General features: G+C 33.4%; 1 protein-coding gene across 5 annotated transcripts in view; it reads right to left on the minus strand.

Moving 5' to 3' along the window:
* LOC129799465 (tyrosine-protein phosphatase 99A) overlaps positions 1-16,717 on the minus strand; it is an 80,505-nt gene that overhangs the window by 60,116 nt on the left and 3,672 nt on the right. For 4 of the 5 annotated variants that reach the window (XM_055843360.1, XM_055843359.1, XM_055843356.1 and 1 more), the window contains exon 1: positions 5,332-5,937. The exons of the other annotated variant lie outside the window; for it this stretch is intronic. In XM_055843360.1, the coding sequence (XP_055699335.1) occupies positions 5,332-5,425 (94 nt within the window). In that variant the 5' untranslated portion in view covers positions 5,426-5,937. Of the gene's footprint in view, positions 1-5,331; positions 5,938-16,717 lie in introns of those variants that run through there. 5 annotated transcript variants of the gene reach the window in all.

Below are 16,717 nucleotides of genomic sequence, written 5' to 3' on the forward strand. Positions count from 1 at the left end.
TATTTGCGCAATTAATATCCAAATTGCTGTCAGGAAGAGATTTTTAGTTACTTTAGTCCTCCAATTACTTGGAAAAATTAACCCGGCAGAGATGGAAATACATTTTGTTGTTCTTTTCTCGTTCGCGAGAAGTCATGCAAAGTTTTTGCTCAAAATGGTGGACGGAAAGTTTGACATTCCGTTTAATTTGTTGAAAAAATGGGAATTTCTCGGATAAATAAAAAAAAGTTGGATTTTTCCTATTACTGCTTTCTTTTCAGTTGTATTCACGAAAAAAAATTATGCCTATGTGTAGTGTTAAGCAGACGAAAGACAATTCCAAATCATTTAAAAGATTTTAATTGACCCACTGAGGAAGACCCATACCAAGATTCGAGAGCTTTGGCGAAAATTAAGTCTTTTCAGTTTTGAGAAGAAGATAATCCTCTGACGAATACCGGAAGAAACTGAAGAATAGTAAATAATTTAAACTCATTGAACGTTAAGATGCATATTTGACAGCGCACCTATAATAATATAAAAAATTTCTTATCACAAAAGTCATATATTAATCTGTAAGGAACTAATTCTGAAATATGAACATTAATATCTCAAGTATTTGTACTACATTTATTGAATGGGTTAATTTAATTTAATAATAGGGTAAGTGTGCCAAATTCCGGCCAGCTTGCAATTTCGGCCACCTTTTTTGTTCCTCGAATTTCCATGAACTTTTAGATTTTACGTACTCTAGAGATTATACAATGCAAAAGAATAACAAAAAATGTAGCTTCGACAAACAAGATGACGTGAAAAAGACATTTGAAGAATTCCCGAAGTGCGAAAGAACTATGAGAATGAAGGTGGGCGAAATAGGGCACCAAAACTATGTCTATACTTTTGTTCATTTTAAAATGTATTAAGAATGATTTTAGAGTAAATAAAGACGGTAAACTCTTTACAAGGTTCCAAGCAGCACTCTTACAAAAGAAAGAATAAAAAAAAATCAATTTGTATTAAAATATTACATTACAAACTTGAGACTTTGACGCTTGCATGCAACTATGCCGAAATATGGCACACTTACCCTAACTAAAGCAATTAAAATATATTTTTAGTTTAGTTTTTAAAGTTATTTTCTACTCCCTAATACAGAGAGGGAGTATGAAATAGAATCTATAGTATACCATACTATATAGATACTATATATATATATATACTATATCAATAGGATCAGATTTAATAGATTTTCTTTTTGTATTTTCTATCATTTCTTATTTTGGAAAAACTTGAAATGATTCAAGGGTATTTACTCCAATATATACAAAAACGAAAAAATCGCACGAAGCGTTTTCGAGCAATATCAAAAATGTGGTTTTGGAGGGGAAGGAAAAGTTGGACAGAAAATGAACGTCATGTTCACAGTCCTTGACTCGACTTATGAGCAGGTCTCCCAAAGGTTCCAAATCTGTATCTAACTCTTTAGCCTCTATAGATGGTAACGATCCGGACCGATAAACGGATCAGTCGAAAAACGGAGGCACGGGCAAACAGCGTAGCATAATTTCTCAATCGTCAAAAACACGAATTTCATCTGCCCATCTGTCCGTCCGCCTGTCGCCAGCTGCCAAACGGTAAGAGATAGCGACTTGGGACTCCCACATAGTTCGACCCAAGGATCGTTAACATGCCCCTCATTTTCCCCCAACCCCTCCCCTTCTCCTTCCCCTCAAAAACCATTTTTTTTTGGGATTTCTCGAAAACGCGTCGTGTGATTTTTTTTTCTTTTTTCGGATGTTTTAGAGATTAACCAGGCGAACATTTTGTCTATATATGAAAATACTGTTGAATCATTCCTAATAACGGTTTTTCAAGGTCAAAGGTTAAAAGACACTAGAGAGCGCATTTGTCAAGCGAATGGTATCATGTTTGGGTTCGTTGTAAAGGTGTTGGAATTTCCTATAAAACTGAACCGGTTCCAATCGGTTCTGAACCGACAATGAACCGGGTCATAGCTGATAAATAATTTTTATCCGCAAATAAATTCTATTGCTTTTTAAACAGTTTTGGAGAATCTTTTGAATGATTTATGATCCGGTTCAAATCGGTTGAGAGCCGCTAAATGATAAATGATGCGAAAGTAGTTTTGAGATAGCATTTTAGTCACGAGTTCGAGCATTTTGGAAAGCCTGGGACGCTTTCCCAACCCTTTTCTATAGAAAGGATAATGACAAAAGTAAGATAAATTGGATAATTGTGATCCGGCCACAGTATATATAGCCAATTCCGGTGTACAAATTGCCACCATTTTTTAATCGAAATTTTAAAAAAAGGCTTTAGCCGACTTTTTTATGAAATTTTTGTAATTGAATCAGAATGGATGAAAACATTCTGAAAATATCTGTTTCAGCAATATCACTTCTAAATGAGAACACTACTAGGAATATCAATAGTACTTTTTCATTCAACGATTATACATTAGAAGTTTTGGCCTCCCACGGAAGACTGGGTATATCTACCCCGAAGGCTGTTTGAGCGTTTATCAGCTTACATAAAAAAGTGGATATTTATTGTCCAATTAAAAACTATCGTTTAATTAACTTTATTAAACCAGAAATAAGGCCGAACTAAAATATCTGGACTAGAAACTCGTGAGTCCATAGGCCAAAAACTTTAACATCAAAATTACAATTTTATACCCATTTTATAAAAATGATTCTAAATAATAGGATGATTAGACTCATATTTCGACTCCGCATGATTAGACCCCCATATTTCGGGCAATATGGAGACGTGTTCCTGCTTTTATTAAATAATACTTTGCTCCATGTACATTTTAAGAGAAATTTGGAAAACTCATGGACTAATTTTACCCCTGGCTATTTATCCCCGATCTCCCCTAATGAGAAAACTAATGTGAAAGCAAATGTCCTTTCTTGAAGTGTCAGTGGAATAGAATTCAATCCTGAGTGATAATACTAGTATATTTAAAATAAACTGGAATAACTATATTAATGTTATTAAGGGAATCGCCAATAATGATGAAAACCCCACAATTTAATAAAATGAAATGAAATATATTAATGTTATACACAGTAAAAACAAGCAGAAATTTCTTTTCTTAAATTTCCTAGAACAAAAACAAAACAAGATTATTGATTCGAAATTACTTTTGTGGTACAAACCTACGAGATTGAGCGTTTTGCAAATATATTGAGCAAATATTTAGATTAGATTTTTGCATTTCGTCCTTATATGAAAATTCCGTTGAATTATTTTTAATAACGGTATTTCAAGGTGAAAGGTTTAAAAAAAAGGCTCTTGACAGTATATATTTATCAACCGAATGGGGTCATATTTGGGCTCCTTGGAAATGTGTTGGAATTCTTAACTAGATTGTACCGATTCCAATCAGTTATGAACTTGTAATAAACCGGTTTATAACCGATAACTCATTTTTACCCAAAATTCTATTATAATTACTTCTGAGGTATTTTGGGCAATGTTTTGAGTGATTTATAAATGGATTCAAATCGATTGTGAACCTGTTAAGATTTATGAATCGGTTTAAATCAGTTGAAAACCTCTAAACAGTAAATAATGCGAAATTACTTTTGAGGCATAACATTTAAATCACAAGTTCGAGCATTTCCCAAAGCCTGAGACACTCTGTCACCCCTTTTCTCTATATCAAGAAGAAATAAAAGCTTTTTGAAAATATTTTCCAAAATTTGTTTGTGGAAAGAAAAGCAAATGGGCTGTCAGAAAAAGACGAATTTGGAGCAAGTGAGATGGGTGCATGAAACTAAGTATATTCTTTAACCGCGTGATTGTAAACTTTTGGTAAAACTTTTCTGAGAAAATTCTGAAAAATCCTACAACAGGTACAACAGATAATGGAAGTGTCATCAAAGGGCCTAAATTGTTCTGAAAACATTCGCGTAATTATTGGAAAAATATATTGGTAAAAATGGATTTCTTGCATAAGTAAAATCAATAAAGAGTTCCTAAAATAAAAAAAAGGTTTTGTTTTACATAGTCCATGTAAAAATCCATTATGACTTCAGAGGCTCGAGGAGGTAAAAAAGCTATTTACAATATGGTAAAAATTTTAAGTCTCAAACTCTTTCATCTTTCAACTTTTGATTTGACATATTTTGACTGATATGCTTTGTGAGATACCACATAGAAAATAGGTTATTCATATATAATAACACAGTGTAAAATTGAATATTTAAATTTTAAAGTGTAATTTCTGCACATCTTGAATTTCTAAAATTCAACCCTGTATTTGTTCACTGTTTTTGTTGAAAGAAAAAATTAAGGTTGCAATTTGTGCTATAATGAATGAGCAAATTCTAGCGTGCAAGACGTAAATTTTCAGGAACCCATTTAGTGCTTATGTTTAAAGTGTGTGTTGAAATGTATTGAAGGGGAAGTTTGGGAAAATTTTTTAATCCACGTGAAAAAGGGCAGCTTTGCTTTTGTTTGGCATTTAGCCACATACACCAAAACCACCATCCAACTGTTGGTCTCTTGACTTTTCTCGATTTTCCCAAGGATTATGTTCTTTTGTTAAGCCCCTCAACCCATTATATCAATTATAAATTTGTGATGGGTTTCAGTATTCAAGTTTTAATTGTTAATAGCAGGCTAAATAGTCATATACACTAGAGGATATTATATTTATTAAAAATATTATGTATATACTTGCTTGTATAATATGCCTAGGTCTGTATACAAAACCATTCTCAACGTAGCATCGTGCTTTCAACTTTTTGAACACTTTAGGTTTGTATATACGTATATGTATATATTATAAGAACTTTCTGACTCATATTTGCTATTTATTATTTGAGAACTATTTCTTTAGGAAAGAGTGAAAGATCCTTAAAACACGTATGCTATACTATGTACATATGTAGCTTTAATTTTTCGTAAATGTTTTCATATATTAAATATATATACATATATAGTTAGAGCACTAATGTAGATACAATGGAAGCTTTCCTATTCCCGCCCATTGGAAGTGGCACTTTTGAAACCCCTGCAGAGTAACTGCTGGAGATGTGCGGGGGAGGAAGTCTGAGCAATTCAGTAGAGATGGCATAAAGTCATGGCACAAGGAAAGAAAAGTTAAAGAGGGGCTTACCATTTTTTGCTTTTCTTCTCTATACTCTATTTATAATACATATAAGAGCCAGCCGAAGGCAGAACCGAAAGAAAATGCTATCTACTCAGTTTTTGGATACACATTGTATGAGTATTATGGACAGGGGCACAAAAAAAAATGAAGAAGAAAAATATATACCATATATGGTGGAAATATAATAGAATACAAATGAAACTCACCAAAAATTCTTCCGGCTTTGCAATTTGATGTGATGAAGAGTAATCCATAGACAATAATAATTCCCAGGGTGTGTGGCGCAAACAAATAGCACATTGTTTAAAATAAGAAGCAATTCACTTTTCAATTCACTTTACATTTTTATCCTTTTTCCACACCACCGAAATCCAGATTATTCCACATACATTCATTTATGCACCAAATTATTCCACTGCATCCTTATTGTGGTTGCTTGTTTCAGGCATTTCAAAGATCTATAGATGAATTTTCCAAAAGTACTATTTACCGAAGGGTTTTTAGCTGAGATTTTTTACAACCTCAGCTTCTGTTGTCTGTTTTTCGTTCATTCAACATGGAATTCTTTTATACTTGCACGATATTCATTGAATGATCGTGAAGAAAAACTATTGAATAAACACTCAGCACAGTGACCGTAATCCGATTTGGTAACATCGCAATAAATTTTCTGTAAGCAATATATATAACATGAGCACATATCCACGAAGAATTCAAGTGGTCTTATCCATTGCCAATGGTTCGGCTCCTTCTGCCAAGGGTTTTTCAATCCTTCTCAGGCAACCGCTTGTGAGCGTCGTCATCGCACAAAGTAAATCTGTCATTTGTGTAATATTATGTAGTATATAAAATTCACCATATCAAAGGAAGTTTACAAGAAGACCGTATGTGTGTGTCTTTTCCACAAAAGGAGTTAAAATGGATTTCATAATGGTGGGGACTATTGGGGAGATGTCGTGAGGTGACTGTCACTAAAATCACCTTCCGTCAGCAGAAAATTTTCACTGGAAATCCTATCAGTGCTAATCCATTTTCGAGTGAACACTCAATTCATGCTGCTCTTGCAGTCCGGAGCGTAAAATCACTTTAAGGGGTAAACTTTAAGGCATTACCTCACACTTTCCAGGTTGCACTAAATTTCTTGTAGAAGTTGTGCTCTCGCAGGAGCTTGAAATGGGTGACAGGGGTATATTTGCACAATAGACTAGTAAAAAAAAAGAACGATTTACTGTAACCTGGTTGTGCAAAACTTTCAACACCTAGTGAATGGGTGATATGTTCCTCTCAGCGGAGAGATGAGCAAGAAGTCGCCGATCACCTCTAATGATAACACGGAACTGAAACATCAATTTTCCGTCCCGAATGAGCGAGTTCCAAAATCCAGTCCTAGTGCACACAAAGGTAGGCAAAGGAGGGAAAACTCAACGAATTTACCCCTGAATAAGGGAGGGTTGCGCATGCCATTTTAGGAGTGAGTAGATACAAAACGAGATTCACAAGCATACGTCGAATGCAATAATGATTTAGGGGTATATTGGGCTTACTCAAGAGTTTTAATCGTCGGAAAATCCTTTCAATAAACTGATTGAATGTATTGTATTTAGTGACATAATCATTCTCTGAGTAATAGGTAATTAGTGTAGCTTCCACGCTCTCACATTGCAAATTAGGTCTACCAAAAGCTTGTCATTATCCTTTTCAATTGTTCGTCAACAATTTTGAAATTTACAATTATATGGTAGAAGATGTTTATATATATAAATGTATATACTTAGGGTGTTTAAAAACAATAATATCGTTCTTTAATTTTGATGTATTTTTAAATCAAATAAATAATTATATACTAAACAAACTGAAAAATCTAATCAAGTTATCAAAATTGAAAAATACCTACATTTGCTACATAGAGAACAATGGAATTATAAAAATCACCATTTTCTAATAGATATTTCTGATACTGTAAAATATATGTACTCTCTGGTAAAATTTACAATTCTTTCGATAATAGAATTTAGTAGTCTGATGTGTAAGTCTTTAAACCCGGCGTTCATACAATATCCTAGATAGTAAAACTAAAAAAAGCTATTTTTAAAGCAGTTAGTAAATTCTAATATTTTTGATCTTAGCTCTACATAGTAGAACACAAAAAGCATTAGGAAAATTAATAAGTCTATGGAAAAAAAAATATATACAGGGATTGTAGATTATACAGTTAAGATTGTTCACAGTGTATAAAATAATTTATGTGTTTTTTGAAGGTATTTGCATATTTTGCCTTTGGAAACAAAAATTTTGGTGTTTCTTTATTATTCCACGTGTTGCACAATTTATGCTAGGCTGTGTATTTGTTATATTTACTTACGCTTCTTTGAAACAATGTCTCACAGGATAATTCTATATTATGCACTGGCTTATAGAAAAGTAAATAATTTTGTTGAAAAATCACGTTTTTATTATACAGTAGACTCTCTCAATTTCGGGCATTTGGGACCGAAGTGTTACCCGAATTGAGAGAAATTCGGGCATCATATTGTTTGAAATGCAACGATTTTTTGTTCACCTGCATACTCATATTAAGTTTACATACTTATATTAATTATAAATTTCATAAAAGCCCCTTAATAATGAAAAATGACATTACAACTGAGACAAAGCACGGCAAATCTGAGCATATTTGCTTTATTCGATCAATCGAGCCTGAAAAATGTCAACAAACTTTTTTGTCAAATTTAACTGCTGCCCGAATTAAAAAATAGCCCGATGTTAAAGGAGCCGAATTAGCGAGAGTCTAGCTGTAAATTATATTACAAAACTCTTTCGTGAAAGGAAACTAACAGTTTATTTGATACTGGTTAGTGAAATAAACGTTATATCAAATCAATGGCCGCACATTTATGCAGCTGGAGTAAAAAGAAAACCTGTATTAAAAGTATAGACCTATGGATATATGCTGTGTATATGTATATCAGGAAAACTAAACTGCAAAATAGAATTTTGTTTACTCGGCAGAATGTTAGTTGGGTGGAAGAAATAGCCAAAAGCAATAAATCAAAAAATTAATTTAATTTTTATTTCTCTGATATGGTTTTTTGTTGGAATCCCTTGTAGTCGGTTCTCTGGTGTTCATCATATTCGTAGTGATATGTAGAGACGGGCTTTTGAGCGCATATTTCATTTACATAAGTCCTGTAAAAATTTTTCCATTTCATTCTCCGGAGCCTTACACATTGCATTTTCCGTGTTGTATAAATATATGTATGTCACTATAGTGTCTGCGATGGAAAACAAAATAAATAATGTTCAAAAAAGCTCACCAGCCATGCTACCACACCACTCTACGATTAAGCTTGTTGAAGGTATACATAGAAGAGATGCCCTCGACCACCCTACTCACTCTATACTTGTTTTTGGCTTGGCATTCAACTGTCCCTGTTTCAACCATCCAACCGCCAGTGTTAGCCCCAATCTGTAAATATGTGTGCACCTTTCTGTTACTCCTGTTACTTGTAAATGGTTCTTACCCATTTTGTGGAGGAAAACGTGGTGGAATTTTCTCTGTTCGTGCTTGTGTGCGTCTGTTTCGATTTGCTCAGATTTTCCAAGTGCTCCCTTCTTTGTTTTCTGTGTCTCTCTACCCCAACCTATCATACATATTCATTTAGTATAAATGCATATAATACACAAAGAATAGTTTCTCTTTCTTTTTCCTTTATTCTCACTATGTTACACAATCCACAGCGGATAATCCACCAACTGTGATACCGCGCGATCGTCGAGATTCTCTTTTGACTGGGGTAGTCAAAGGTGCATATATAAATTTTTATTATATGTTGTGATATAAGACAAACTGACCCGATTCTGTGCAACGACGACGCCAACCAATGTAATATTGCGCTCCGACAGGAGTGGGTGTTTCTCGATACCGCCTGAAAGTCACATAGTCCACACTACATATATAATATATGTACTATTCTATATATGTTTATGTCAGGGGGCCTTAGGGGAGCGTTTAGTAGTTTGGGTAAAGCGGAAGTCAAAGGTAATAAATTAAACGTATTTAACCAACTTGCATTGGTAATACATTCTAGAACCACCCCCACATTCGCCGGTCTTTGATGTATCCTTAATAGTATGGATATAGCGCAATGTGTTCGTTTACGCGAAATCGTAATTTATCGACTGTGGCAGCGGAGAAGTCTTGCAGAGCCTGCTGCTTAGTCTGCCTAGAAAATCCTCTTCCAGAGTACACTTTTTTTCTTCACTATCGCATGTCCTAACTTTGCTTTTACCATATCATTGGGGAGGGTGTAACACAAAAAAAATGTAATAGTCCATCAGGGTGAGTTAGGGTGAGAAGAACACAGAATTTAGATTTGCTTGCACGGAAATCATTTTTCCTATTGATGCCGGAAACGTAATGTCGGGGAATTTCACCGTACATCAGCGCACAGTACTACACAATTAATTTACAAGGACAGATATATATATATATATATATATATATATATATATATATATATATATAATTCTGATTTTATACATATATATGCATATCTAGGCATTATGGAACGAAATCAGGATATCAAGGGTGTGGGTGAAAATTTACAAGCCATAGGGGACTATTTAAGTGGTTGACAGAGACTAATAAAATCATTTGTGTATTTCCATTTCTGATACTTATCATCATGACGTCATAAAACACTGTGAGAGGCTGAAATTTTCAACATGAGACATATATACATACACATACTGTTTCAATTTATCCTACATAGAGGGGTTTCAACTTTCTCAGTGTAATATGCGTTGAGTGGATGAAGTGCACAAGGAAGTTGAGATGATCAATCAAATGAAATTGCTTGATCCCAGGATGCTAAAGTATATACCAAAAAGGGATATGGTTGTAGGTTATTCCCTTCAGCTGAGCATTATATCAAATAGATGGAAATTATTTAGTACTTCTTGTTTCGGTCACATATGTATATGCATACATACATGTGTTATATATAGTTATGTACATGTATATATTTATATTTTGTGGGCTGTAAGAGAAAAACAGTACGAAACGCGCCAACTATTAACAAGATTTGCGATGTGCCGCTATTATCCTTGGCTATGGGTTTATTCCAGACAGCTGGTGTCGTTCCCATTTTCAAGTATAAACATTTATAATTTCCTCACTGCCTCTATATATCCACCATAGCTTTATATGAAAGCTTCTTGCAACGAGATTTTGTTTCACTTTCGCGTTATTTCTTTCTTCTGTATAATACATATTTGGTGGGTTTGAAATTATTTTGAGTGAGCAGAAAAATGGCATTTCATGCTATTTTAGACATTATAAGTAAATTCACAATATAAATTTTGTCACATTTATGGAATATATTTTGCAATAACTGTAAAAGCATTTTTTTTTAAATAAAGTTTAATATAATCAATATCAATTGCATTGAAAGCCAAAGCTAAGGAAGCGTGCCTGATGACTTCGAGTAAAGTCCAAAAGTAACTGTTTAATCTTATGAGATAGATGACAGGAAAAACTGATAATTAGATTGATAGGCATCTTAATTAGTGTTCGCTTTATGACTTGAATAATCAATGGAATATAATATGGGGTAGCACCAATGTTGAGAGATATCAGAAGTCAAAGGGGGTTTATGTGTATGTGCGCCTTGAATACGAAATGGCTTAAGAGAGGAAGTATATTATGAACGGACGACGTCTCAAAATGGCAAGAATTTAATTAAATCGGTCACGCTTTTTTACACGCCATCGCCACCATTCAATGTAGTTTATTATATAAGACTTCGCCACCATCCAGGCTTTCTCGTTGTTCCCTAGTTTCGCATAATAACTATGTCCTTTCTTTTTCTTCGTTTTTCATGAAGACGGTGGCAGTGGCTGAAGTGGAATTCAAGAACAATATATTTTTGAGAAAAGACAAATTTTCAGGGTCATCACGCGTGAAGACACGCTCATAAAATTTACATATCTTCTCAATCGCATTACAGCATTATGAATAGAGACACATACCATAAATTCTAAATAAGACAATACGTAGATTCCAAGAGAAACTGCATTGGAATCAGGATTGGAATATTTCCTCTTGTGAAAGCCAATTCATACGATGGTTACAGGAAATATTTGACATGATCAAGATGCAGAGAAAATCATTCAATTATTTGATTTATGGATTAGTGTCACTATAGTGTTTGTCGTCAAACGTTAATAAACAATAAATTATTCATCTTGAAATTGGACTTGTAGCCCGGAAGAATTTCTATAAAGCATTAAAGCTCAGTGTGATACTTATGACCTAATGCACGGAAATTACTTAACTCTCGCCTCCTATTTGAAATTAAAGCGACCATATGAATAGACCATTGTACCTAAGATTTCAAGAAAACACATAGTGTAATATTTTCTGTATACCAGTCTACAATATTTTTGAACTGATTTATGAATTATTTTAAAAAAATATTTAAAATTAAAAAGTCAAAATATGAATATCGCATGAAAAGTCAAAACTCGTTCAAATAAATTCACATTTACCTCAAACCGTATTCTTTAGATTCTATTCAGAATTCGTCGGTTCCGAAGAAAATTATTGTAAGTCTATTTACAGTAGTATATAAAGATGATATCATTGGATGCAGAAACCTTAGATCTATATCCCCACAAAGTTTTATGTTGATTAAGATATTCCTGCAAAAGTTACAAGAAAAAAACTTAAAATCAGCGTGCCCAATTATTGAGTTTTTTGCTCACAATTTTGCTATAATTAATTTAAAAGTAGTGTTAACTAGAAGATATTCAATGCGTAAGTATGATAAAATAGTTTCAAAAGCTGAAAGTATACTAATTGCAGTGAAATTAATGAAAATAAATTTTAGCTGTCAAATTTTAAACCTCTTTCCTGTAAAGTTTACATTTTGGACTTACAATAGTCTTCTGCGGAACCGACGAATTCTTTTTGAAAGCTGTCCTGCACAGAGAAAAATTTTGAGTTAGAAAAATTAGGAAACGTGGTTTTGAATCTAGACTACCAGAATTTAAAACTGTTTTCCTCTGTAATTGAGAAACTTTGCGCTTGAATTTTTCTAATAGAGTATAATAGTTTAAAAAGTGGAATAAATTGTGCTTAATCGTAGGAGAATAGTAAGTTTGAATTTAGCGAATCGTAGTTTTGAATACTGATAGAGCATATAGTAGATTTAAAATTAGAAGGTCCATGGTTTTGATTTTAGACTATAGAGGTTTCGAGTTTAGACTATTATGGTTTTGAATATAGGAGGCCAATGGTTTCGAACTAAGAGTATAAGAACTAAGAGTTTTGAATTCTGATGGACTATTATGGTTTTGATATTAGACTATTATGGTTTTGATTTTAGACCATTTTGGTTTTGATTTTTCACTATTTTGGTTTTGATTTTAGAGTATTTTGGTCTTGATTTTAGACTATTTTGGTTTTGATTTTAGAGTATTGTGGTTTTGATTTTAGACTATTATAGTTTTGTTTTTAGACTATTTTGGTGTTGATTTTAGACTATTATGTTTTTAATTCTCCTCGAAGTGCTCGATCTTGTGGTGACTTACATGCTATACCTCAAAGTACTTCCGCATAATTTACCGTTTACCGATTCTCAACCGATTTGATCTAATTAATAATTCACTCAAAATATCCCACAAAATATAAAAGTAATAATATTGATTTTCGGACAAAAATTTACTTCTCGGGTTCATAACCAGTTCACAATCGATTTGAACCGATTTATAAGTCACTAAAATCATTGCCCAAAATACTTTAGGATTAATATAGTTGAATATTGAATTTTGGATAAAAATTAGTTATCGGTTATAAACCTGTTTATTCCCGGGTCATAATAGATTCGAATAGGGTGAGGCTTGTCAAGAATTCCAAGGCCTTTCCAACAAACCCAAACAGAAACAGATTGGGAAATGCACTCTCTAGAGCCTTTTTAACCTTTGACCTTGTAAAACTGTTATTAGGAATGATTCACCGGTATTTTTGTATATGGACGAAAGTCCGACTAGGTAATCATTAAAACATATCCAAAAATGAAAAAAAATCGCAAAATGCGTCAAAAAATGTCTTTTTAAATGGGTATGGGAGGGGTGGGGGGTATATGAGGGGCATGGAAATGGTCCCAGGGTCGCTTCCGAAGATCCCAAGTCTCTACGTCTACTAGTTCGGGCTCTAGACTTAGTGACGGCCGGACAGATAGAAGGATAGACTGGACAGTGTGACATAATTTTTGAGAAGAATTTGTTTTCGAACGACTATATAATAATATTGTGGAGTTCGAGAAGTGAAAGGCATCAATTCTTAAAGAAATTCCATTTTTGAATAGTAAGGTTTATTGAAAAAAATCGGGTATCCAATATAGTCTAAATTTTAAACTAAGTGACGTTGATTCCAGATTCCGTATATGTTGGAATTATATACACAGTGAAACAGTTTAGATAGAAAGCTTTAACATGCCTTCCACTTTATATTTTACGAGCAAGAATAGAGTTATTAATCAATCTCAACCCCACGATACGTAATGTTGATACTCCAACAATCGTTTTAAGTACATCTTCTCTCCAAGACTACTATTTATACCATGATATATATATATATATATATATATATATATATAAATATACGCTCATCTGTCTAATGATTTTTTCACATTACCGGAAAGTTTACTTACAGATCCCACGAGTTAATGAACACTTTTATTTTATTTTTTGTATGGTGTTTAGTGCTTCACAGTCGGTCTATCCAGCGAGCACAAAATGCTAACCGATTTCATTCCAGCATATGTTATGTATTTTCAACTAAATTCTCCTAATCCTAAACGACACTCGCGAGGAAGTGCAATTTCCATAACTTTGGTTAGCACTTCTAGTTCGAGAACTGCTGACCGGTCAGCATATTTTTTTGATCGATTCAGCAACAATATGCTGAAAATTCTGCCTTCTTCAGCTAACCATGCTTGCTGTGTAGTCACTAATATTCTTAATGTTATAACGGTTTAGTGGTAGACTTAAATATATTCTGTTAGATGTTGGTCGCGACAATTTTCTCCATCCGCTTCAAATTATTTTCATGGGGTTTTGCTCTTTTTCTGTCTGCGCTTGGTTTAGGTTAACACGTGAAGGAAGAAGTAGGGGGAGGTGGGGCTACTTTGAGCTGTGGGGCTACATTATTATACGATTTTTTTCGCATATTTCTAATGGAAACTGGGTTTTAACATGAAGCAATTTGAATAGACAAAATAATTGTGGATCTAAATAAATTAATTGTAAGGACCAGCTTCACTTAGAAATAGGCGAAAAAGCCGTATAACAATTTAGCCCCACAGCTCAAAATAGCCCCACCTCCCCCTACAGCATGTAACATAGTTTTTTTTTCAGATAATGGAAATTAGACGTTACAAGAGCGAGGGCAATACACATAAAGGCCAGTTTGATAGTCACTAAAAGTGTTGAAATATTAATATTTTTTAAGAAATAAAAGCTATAGATGCAGCATGATAATTTCCTAAATTAATTGGATTTAACCAGATAAAATATTGTTTTTCTGAGACAGAAAGAACAGAACTGAACAACTGATCTGTAGTCACAGTAAAAAAATGTGAGTAGAAAAAGATTGTTTATAGAAAAAGTATTTTACAAGCATTACGGGGTTGTAAGTCCTATTATATGTATTAATAGTGCAATATTAACATTCACCATTATTATGGAACTATGATTGTAAATTTACATCCATAATACTTGGATATTTTTCAACCTGAAAAATAACCAAGTATTAAGATTGTAATAATTGATTTTAAATGTTTTTTTCTTCTATTATCTACGGAAATTTTGTAAACATAATGCTAGTATTATATATACATTTGGTAGTATTTTACTACTATGATAGTAATTTAGAGATTTCGTACTTTCTTAAAAATCACAATTACACAACTTTTCATATGTACACAACCCTAACCTATAGGGGAAAGTGCCCATGCTTTGCACGGTCCCAAGCTTCATAACGACTAAATTTTTCCTACTGAATAAATGTGACTCTATATTTTAAAAACAAGGCACTTTTCCCTAGCTTTTAAAATATGGATGCGAAGTGTCACATTTCTTAAAAATCATAGGAAAATTTTAGTCATTATGAAGCTTGGGACTTGGGACCGTGTAAAGTGTAAAGCATGGGCAATACAATTTTTTACACTGTAATTGTGTAGTTCTTACATGGGTTGCATGGCAGTCTGTTTCTGTAAAACCTGCACTACGTCCACTACTCCTGCACTACTACTGTTGATTCACACTCTTCATCACTAAAACACCCTTGTGGAGAGCGGGGGCGTATGGTTAGAGGTGGTCAAGAGCAATGATACAAAAAGGCAGTAATCCAAAGTGCACATATATATAGACATTATATGGGGCATTCAGACCTGTACTAGAATCATTACTGTTAATTGCGAAACATTATTCTAAACATGAAGCCCCCACTTGGAGTGCTATTTAGGGTAACAATGTTCTGAGAACGCCCATAACTGATTATAATCTATAGTTATACAATTATGTTATTAAGAATAATGGCGTTGCATACAGTCACTCGACGACATATTACCTGGCACATTAGATGGTGAATTGAGATTTGATTTCCTCATTAATATTATCGTCAATGTGTGTATGTATAATATAAATTATAATTCACTAACTAATGTCGCAAGGCATAACATATGTCTATATACTCTTGGATTTCTATATCAGTTAATATATATTATATAATTAGAAATACTACTAAATTTTCATTTTTTTGTGTCAAGTTTAAAATTTTATATGACTGTTCGTCTGAAATTAGACTCTTTACTGCGACTAAGAAAAGAAGAACAAACCTAAAAAACCGTGCACATTTATTAATTTATTTCTCTCGGTACTATGTTGTGCATCATCTTGAGTGATATTACAATTCATAAAGTTGAGAGTAATTGTCCCCAAAATGTTGAAAAGTACAAAATGAATACTGAAATCGTTTACCACAGACAAAGCTTTTGCAACTATACCCCCTAGTATATCTTCTAGTTGTGTATATGAAATAATAAAATAAATGTAGGAAATTTTCAGAATTCTCCTCCAGGTGCTTGTTTGTAAGTCGTCATATCCTCTCCCTGGCACTTGGTTGAAGTAGTGAAAAGCGAGCGCCAAAGAGCAACAGCAATTCCATTGTTGGGATACCTACAACTACATCACGATGGCTTGCCCTTTACCTCATATTTCTCTCAACTGCCGCTCTCACTCAGATTATTTAAACCATAAACAAAGCCACATGAATTTCATGTATGATAATGTAAATGGAATCAACAAAAACTTGATATATATCTCCACAGACTGAGAAATAATTTAATTTGCGAACAAAACAAATCGAAAGTAGGATAAGCATTTTAGTGAGATGGGAGTGGAATTCCTGGGATTTATTCGCGTGTTACTACCCCCCAATTCTCTCTCCAATTCTTCCTATTCAACACTATATGGATATTTCACTTTGCATTTTACTCTGTCTCCCCACCAGAACTGTTCTTGAAAGCT

This window comes from Phlebotomus papatasi, chromosome 1 (assembly GCF_024763615.1).
Source record: "Phlebotomus papatasi isolate M1 chromosome 1, Ppap_2.1, whole genome shotgun sequence".
Lineage (NCBI taxonomy): Eukaryota > Metazoa > Arthropoda > Insecta > Diptera > Psychodidae > Phlebotomus > Phlebotomus papatasi.